The sequence below is a fragment of the Scardinius erythrophthalmus genome (assembly GCF_964197995.2).
Source record: "Scardinius erythrophthalmus genome assembly, chromosome: 10".
Taxonomy (NCBI): Eukaryota; Metazoa; Chordata; class Actinopteri; order Cypriniformes; family Leuciscidae; genus Scardinius; species Scardinius erythrophthalmus.
The window spans coordinates 17,183,207-17,190,729 of NC_138230.1; the positions used below are offsets into that span (position 1 = coordinate 17,183,207).

The window sequence follows — 7,523 nt, forward strand, 5'->3', positions numbered from 1 at the left end:
AATCTGCGCATAGGTAGCAAGTCAATTCTTTGAGAGAGTCCTGGCACAACCCCTTTATCTTCATGTGCGTCAGGACCCCAGATGTGGAAGGAAATGGAAGGCTTAATTTTATAATACACTTAAATCTGCTCCATACTCAAAAGGTTTGATTTCAATAACAATAATGCTTTCAGACTATTATATTGAGGATATTTCAAGATGTGGAAAAGTTATGCCAAAACCATGACTCGAATAAATGAATAGTTTTAAATCTACTCCAGAACATACTCAGTGCCTAAACCTGCTTCCTTAATGTGTAAAAATAATTTGTCTGGATGATAAATTTGACTATTTATACAAAAGTAGTAGGACACTCTTGGATTTACATGGCTTAATATGTCTGATAGTTTGCACAGATATGCTGCATTCCAAATAAAAGTGAAAACGAATTACAGTAATTGAGGAAAGCAAAAACTAGCAGATGGAGGCTCAGAATATTCAGTATGGGACTACTGGGAAATCAAAACATGCCAATTTGAGTGAGAGGATACTCTCAAATAGGGCAACTAACAAGGGGTTTGATACTGCAACTCCCCAAAGCGGCTTCAAATGGAGATTGAGATTATTGTGCAAACACTGCATATTTCAGTCCTTTCCCCTTCTTGTTTCGTTTCCCCTCAAGCCCCCTGTGTCCACACGTATAATCACTCAGTAATTGAGCTGAAAAGAGTAAATCTTTGATTCCCACTAGAAATTGGGCATTTATTTCTAAGTCTGAAAACCCCGTGAAATGCTTGGAGAGTGCTTGTGTGAACAGGAAAAAATGCAAATCTGCTTAAACTGTGTCTATCTGCCGATGTTTCACTCCGCTCTGCAGGTACTCACAATGTCGCAGTTGTCATGATTGCTATAATTTACATAGAATACGTACAGGGACTGCACTAAGATCCTCTGGGGAAAAAAAAAAAGAGAGGAAGAGCTGGATCAATGCTACAGAATCAGTCCTGAGAAGCCAGATATACAGGCTTTACGGGAAAAGCGTTAAATCCACAAGTTCTTTGCCCATTTTGGCTCCAGTGAGAGTTTCCTGTTTACTGGCAGGTTTTGTGTCTGGAAACATCTCTCATTTACATACAGCACAGAAAAGGTGCTGCATTCAAAGAATAACAAAAGCAAACACGGACAATGAACTTCAGAATATTTCATCTCTGAAGAAAGCACAAAGTGGACTTCATTTCAAGTTAATTGCTGATTGTAGGAAAAGAGAAAAACACACGAATGACCAAATGGAGAACAACATTAATCAAGAAATGCTTCAGTTTTTATTTTACAATTAAGGGACAAAAACATTTTTTTTCTTTTTTAATTAAGGGAATTGATGGGACTTTTCACAATGGCATGATAAAACATTGAAATGTACTGTATTTCATGTTTTGCATTGCTTGGTTCCCTCTTCTACACCATGCATCAACAGCGATGCAACTCCTTCAGTTAATTCATATTTACCACATCAGAGAACTTAGTTCAACTAAAGGATGAATCGTGGTTCTACAGCACATATACTGCATATACATCTCTGTACATATTATTTCCTTTTTGTTTACTATATATAAAATGACAATATAAAAGAATGCACACCATACAAACAATGTTGAGCTGCGGCAATTGGCAAGATATGATGATGGAAATTTACACATCTTTGCTGATCATTTAAATATATGTGCTGTATATAAGATTTCAATTAAGTCTTTACAGGTTGAAACCAAAGCGAAACCATAGAAAGAGAAATAGTGGTACCAAAGCATACGTTTCAAATTGCTACTGTATAAAATGATACTTAACAAAAAAAAAAAAAAAAAAAGAAAGATTATTAAAAACAAAGAAATGCCTTTGAAAAACCAAAGTTTATAATCATAGGCAGCCTGTCAAAATCTTCAATATCCTTCAAGGTTTAGAAGACTCAACAAAATCTACAATTCATTGTTTTCACTTCAAAGGGTTGCAGTTTGATTTATGTCAAGCCAATATCTGAAAATCTGAGCTCAAATTAACAAAATAGCTCTGTCTCATTTTATACATATTCTCATAACATTCAACACCACAGAGTGCTTTAATGAAGTCAGTCTTTTTTAATGTATAGTAAGTGTACAACGCGACTCATTCTATTCAGAAGTTCTTTTGCCATTTTCTTTTAGACCATGCCCATGGATACCATGTTTGTTTCATTCCCAATTCAACAGAGTACAAATTGTAAATTCTGTTTGAATATGAAGTCACTCAGAGATAAAATAAAGTTAAAAAAACATGCACATAACCGACACATATCAGATAAATACAGTACAAAGCAAGAGATAGAAATCAAGAGACTGAAAAACAAGGGAAAAAAACAAAAACAAAATAGACCATGGTCCAATCAGGCAGTTTCACGACAGAATTTGGACTGATTTTGAAGGCTCAGTTCAGGCGCAGTGCAGTACAGTGTTGTAGTGCAATGATTCTCAATCCAGTCACTTCACTGCCACCAGCCTGCTTTCCTTAGGCTTTTTCTAACTTTTCCAGCTCAGTAACAAAGATCAGATGGTCCTCCGGTGACTTTCCGTGCGTTTTGCTGAGGTGCAGTTTCACTGCGTGCTTGCTGACAAAAGTCCTATTGCACAGTTTGCACTGAAATATGGAATTAGAGTCCTCCTCAGTTAAGCCAAGGGCACTGAATGTCTTGTCTGTGATCATTTTTGTGACTGCTTGCTGGTCTCTTATGAGGTCTATTGATAATTTTGAGAGGTCTTTCAAGCTAAAGCCCAAGTGGGACTCTAAGTGGTTAATGTATGCGGAGGGAGTTCTGAACTGGGAGGAACAGTCACTACACAGGAACAGTGGCTGGCCTGAGTCTATGTTCTTCAGAAACTTGGTTCCACCTGTCCGCCTGAGTTGGTACTTGACGTTTGCCAACCAGTGGGAGATGGTGGTCATGGAGAGACCTGTAAACTTACAAATATGTACACGCTCCTGAGGACCTAGGTCTGTAATGATGTACTTTCCATCAGGGGTTTCTCGAAGGCTGGACGCAAACTGAGCCTGAAGAATCAACAGATGCTGAGGGTTCCAGTTTGATTGCCTGCCTTTTCTCTTCTGAATGGGTGAAAGATCCTCCAGCCCATCCTCAAAAGCACAGCCATCTGCATCTGACTTTTCGGATATAGAGGAAGGGGTTGACGACTTTGGCGTCAGGCGACCCGTGAGGTTCTTCACCATGTCAGAGATGTCCATTAGAGCATTCTCCCGAAGAGGAGATGAGACTGATTCAGTCAGCGTTGACAAGATGGGTCGGGTGCTGTTTGTGATGCTGCTGTTGCTGATAACAGTGGATGCACAATTGTTTGTGGGCCCATTGCCACTTTTGGACTTCGTCAAGTCCATGGGTTGATCATCATTATTGTCATAATATCTGTTGATGGACTCGACTTGCTTGACCTGAGCTGGATTGTACATGGGCTTTTCCATCATGTTGTTGCTGATCTTGTACAGCATTGCTAGTGGGTCCAGGAGTGGACTGACCGTTTTGGAGGCCTTACCCAAATGAGTGTTCATGATAGACTGCAATGCACTAAGAGGGTTGACTAAAGGCTGTTCTGGTGAGTGGTCAGTGATGATTCCTAAGTTATCGCAACCATTGCTGACTTGTGTTTTGAGGACATCCGTTCCGTTCTTTACAAGATTATCTGCATGGCTTTCCTTGTATTCTCCTTCCCGAACCAGAACGTGGTCTAGGTCTTTATCTACCATTCCATTCTTTGTTGGCTTGCTAAGGTCACCTGATCTTGGCTGGTCCTCTGATCTTGGCAGGTCCTTTCGGTCTTTGAGGACCGGAGAGGGTAATTCAGCAGTGAGATGTTTGGAAACACGTTCAATTGATTTTTCATCCCGGTCTTTCTTTGAAGGGATTTTTCCTGTTACTTTCTCCACTAACTCTTCCATTGCTAGGACGTTGCTTTTATGGTTTGGAGGTGGTGATGGGCTGCTTGGAGAATGGATTAGAGTGCTGGAGTCAGAGGTCAAAGATTTCAAGCTGCTGGCATTGAATGTTGGTTGAATCTGGACACTCTGGACAGCGGGTATAGATGATTTCAAAGACCCTTGGAGCTGGTAAGCGGCATGAATGCTGGGATATCCACCCCAAGTGGGCGTACCGGTCTGAGCCTTACTGATTGCACTGGAGACTGTATTTTCTAATGACTTGAGAATATCCAGTCCACCTTTAGGAGACTCTTCAAGATCCTCTTCTCTTAGATATTTGTAATGGCTGTGTTTTTCCATTTTTTCCACTTTCTCAACAGGATCCTCTTTCTCTTGCTTGATTTTTTTCTCCTCAGGTTCCTCCCATTTGTCCTCTTCCAACTCCTTTCTTTCATCCATGGTGGATGGGTGTATTGGTGAATCAGGTTGGGACTTGATAGTGGGAGCTGGTAGACGTGTTGTTGTGGGTGGAAGAGGAATGGATTGGATTTTCTCTTCCACCACAGGGTCAAACACCAATTGTTTTCCTTTTTTAGAGGCGGAGTTTGTGACTTTGAGGAAATGTCCGGTCACCATCATATGGGCTGTCAACTGTTGCAAGGTGTCATGGGAACTCCCGCACTCCATACACTTAAGAATTTGAGCTTTTCGGGCCTCAAACTGCCAGGTATAACTTGCACCGTTTTGGTAGCCATAACGGTTATTAGCTGTGACATATGGGTTGGAAATCTTCTGATCTTTGGTGGGCGCAGTCTCTGCCAATGGAATGCCAGGGGTGCTGGAGATTGACTCAGGTGAGCAAGGAGACAACAGGTCTTGGAACGCTCTCTTTTTGGTGGAGTGGACCAGCTTTGAGGCAAGAGCTGGCATTGGTTCTTTGAGAGGCACTTTCTGGTAATGTTTAGTTTTGATCATGTGGACACTCAAGTCCTGTAGGGATTCAAACGAGTGGCCACAATACATGCATTTCAGAACTTTCTGAGCATCTTCTTTGCCCTCCATCTCCATTAAGGATCGCTTCCGTGGCTTGGACCATTTCTTGCCCCTGTCCTCCTCTTTGTCCTTGTTATCATCACGGTAATGGCCCGTTTCATTCATGTGCACTGTGAGACCTACAAGCGTGTCGTAGGCTGCACTACAGTCCTTGCATCTGAACTTGCTGGCACCCGTAAACACAGGCCCGTACAGCTTATTGTTTTGCCGGTACAGCTGCACTGTGCTGAAGAGACTTGGTTCAGGCATGAGGTGGTAGGGTGTATGCTGTAAGGTTTTAGCAAGTGCTGCTTGATGCCAGTCATATGCAACACCCCCACTGTTAGCACCATTGATGTTTCCATTGTTGGCATTGTTTAATGTGGTGGCTTTTGTAGAATTGCTGCTTGGTGTCACATTTGTCTTTGTGCTAGCACTAGCATTGCTGCTGCTGCTAGCTCCGCTGCTTGTAATATTACTTGCATGGCTGTTCACAATGCTGTTGTTCCCCTTGTGGCTGCTTGGGGTACTGTTAGTGCTACTAGCACTAACCTGCTTGCTTTTCATAATGTCCTTTGTAATACTCGACCAGGAAGCATCTGAAATCAGGTTTGCATAGACGGCTTTCATCTGCGCCAGGCTGTCCTGCAATGATAGTCCGGCATCTGTCTCCAAGTCTTCAACCTCCTCTTTATCCTGGCCCTCTTTGGAGGAGGTGCTTTTGAAGTCAGCCAGGTGATCACTGGTGTCGCTGAGGGGCGAGGCGTACCCGGCATCTGGGTTGGTGCCATTGCTGAGTGGAGAATTCTGGTAGCTTAGCTGTTCACGCCCATCATCTTCTTCATTGCACAGGTACTCTGCGTCCTGACCGTCTAAGGAGAGCCCGTCGTCCTGCAGGTGCTCCTCATCGATCTTAGCTGCCTTAAGCTCGTCTTCCGGCATATAGGCTGAGAAAACAAAAGGGGGGAGGGGAGAGATGATGAGTCAAGAGCCCCCAAAATGTGCATCTTTAACATGGATTGTTGAATAAGTAAGTTCATTTTTACATTTTAGTTGCTTCAAATGAAATAGGTGTGGGAAAATGTATCATTGCATGTGCACGTGTGTGTGTGCATGCTTACATGATGAACTTAAAGAGATTTTTTTGTCAATAGTCCTGGCAGAGGACACAGGTTTGCAATTATAAAGTGGCAAACATCCATATCTTGACTATGATAGATAGCCCCCTTCACTGCTGAGACTAACAAAGCTATCCTGTGTAACAGCTCAGCAAGGGTAAAGAGGGCAGAGGAGAGTCCTCTAAAGAAAAAATTAGGTATCTAGAAAAAAAAACAAATCTTTAAAACAGAATAACATACTGAAAAGAAACATGATAATATCATGGATTTATGCATGGAATTAAATACTGTACTCTATTATGAATATTGTAATGAAAGCAAAATATATAATTTCAAATTGTAAAAAAAGACATCCAATACTACAAAATTACCCCAAACCCCATCCCTTTGTTTACAAAAATGTCATTCTTAAATATTAACCCCATTTAGACTACTCTCTCGCTTTTTCTTGTCCTCCTTTCCCCTGTAGTTAGAGGGCACAGACTGTGTGTGACATTGATCCAGTTCTCTAATGCACTAGCCAAGCTAGACTCCTCTGAGTGTGAGATTGCGTCTAAGTTATTGCCAGGGATGCAGCGCGGGGTGCAGCTTGCCTCAATGCTGTTGGCAGAGGCGATGGAAGTTCTCGCAGCGAGTCATGCTAAAATGCAAGTGGAAATGGCATGTCATGTTGTCATGGTCCATGCTGTACTAACTCTCAGGGAGTCAAGAGTGTGTGTAGCCACAGGGGAAAAAGAGAGAGTGAAATAAAAGACAAGAGGATACATAACCATCTTTAGTGCACCTTCCTTCTAGTGATAAATATATTATATTTCAGCAATATTTTAGCATTGACTGATAACCATGTCTGCTTGGGTGATTAGCAGGATTAGTTTTTGTGTTAGTTTCAATTTTGTCAAGATTTTTTGTTTGCAAATGTTAAATATTAAAAATAAGTGTTTAATTAGAGCAATTTTGAGTCCAATTTATGTTGTAGGTAATGAAGCAAAAAATAATGCCTGCTTAAAAAATAAACTGCTTGAAATGTGCATTTAAGAGATAGAATTAATAAATAAATTCTTTAAAAAGCATCTACATGTTGCTCCAAATCTGTATGACTTTGTTGCAGAACACAAAAGATGATTTTGAAAATGCCTCTATTTTCCAAAGTCAAAGTGGTCCAGCTTTGTTTTGGAGCCCACTGGCTTTCATTATTTGGACAACAACAGTTGAATCATTCTTCAAAATATTTTCTTTTGCGTGTAAGTTACATAGGCTTGAAACAACATGAGGTTGAGTAAATTGTGAAAGACTTGTAATTTTTGGGTGAACTATCATTTTAGGAAAAGTAAACAGTGTCATTTTGGATTTCATATTTATATGTTTATTTGTACTTTATTGGCCACCCTGGTCTCTAAACATTGGCATTGATGTCTTCCTCCCTTGTCGATATTTTGACCA

The 7,523-nt window shown here is 41.0% G+C and overlaps 1 protein-coding gene across 1 annotated transcript; it reads right to left on the reverse strand.

Annotated features, from left to right (window-relative positions):
• Window positions 1-1,286: 1,286 nt before the first annotated feature.
• Window positions 1,287-6,005, reverse strand: tshz1 (teashirt zinc finger homeobox 1; the record flags this gene model as incomplete). Its single annotated transcript, XM_081377254.1, is given in 3 exon segments — window positions 1,287-5,929; window positions 5,931-5,957; window positions 5,959-6,005. Coding segments are annotated over 3 exon segments (3,489 nt in total). The 3' UTR covers window positions 1,287-2,514.
• Window positions 6,006-7,523: the final 1,518 nt, after the last annotated feature.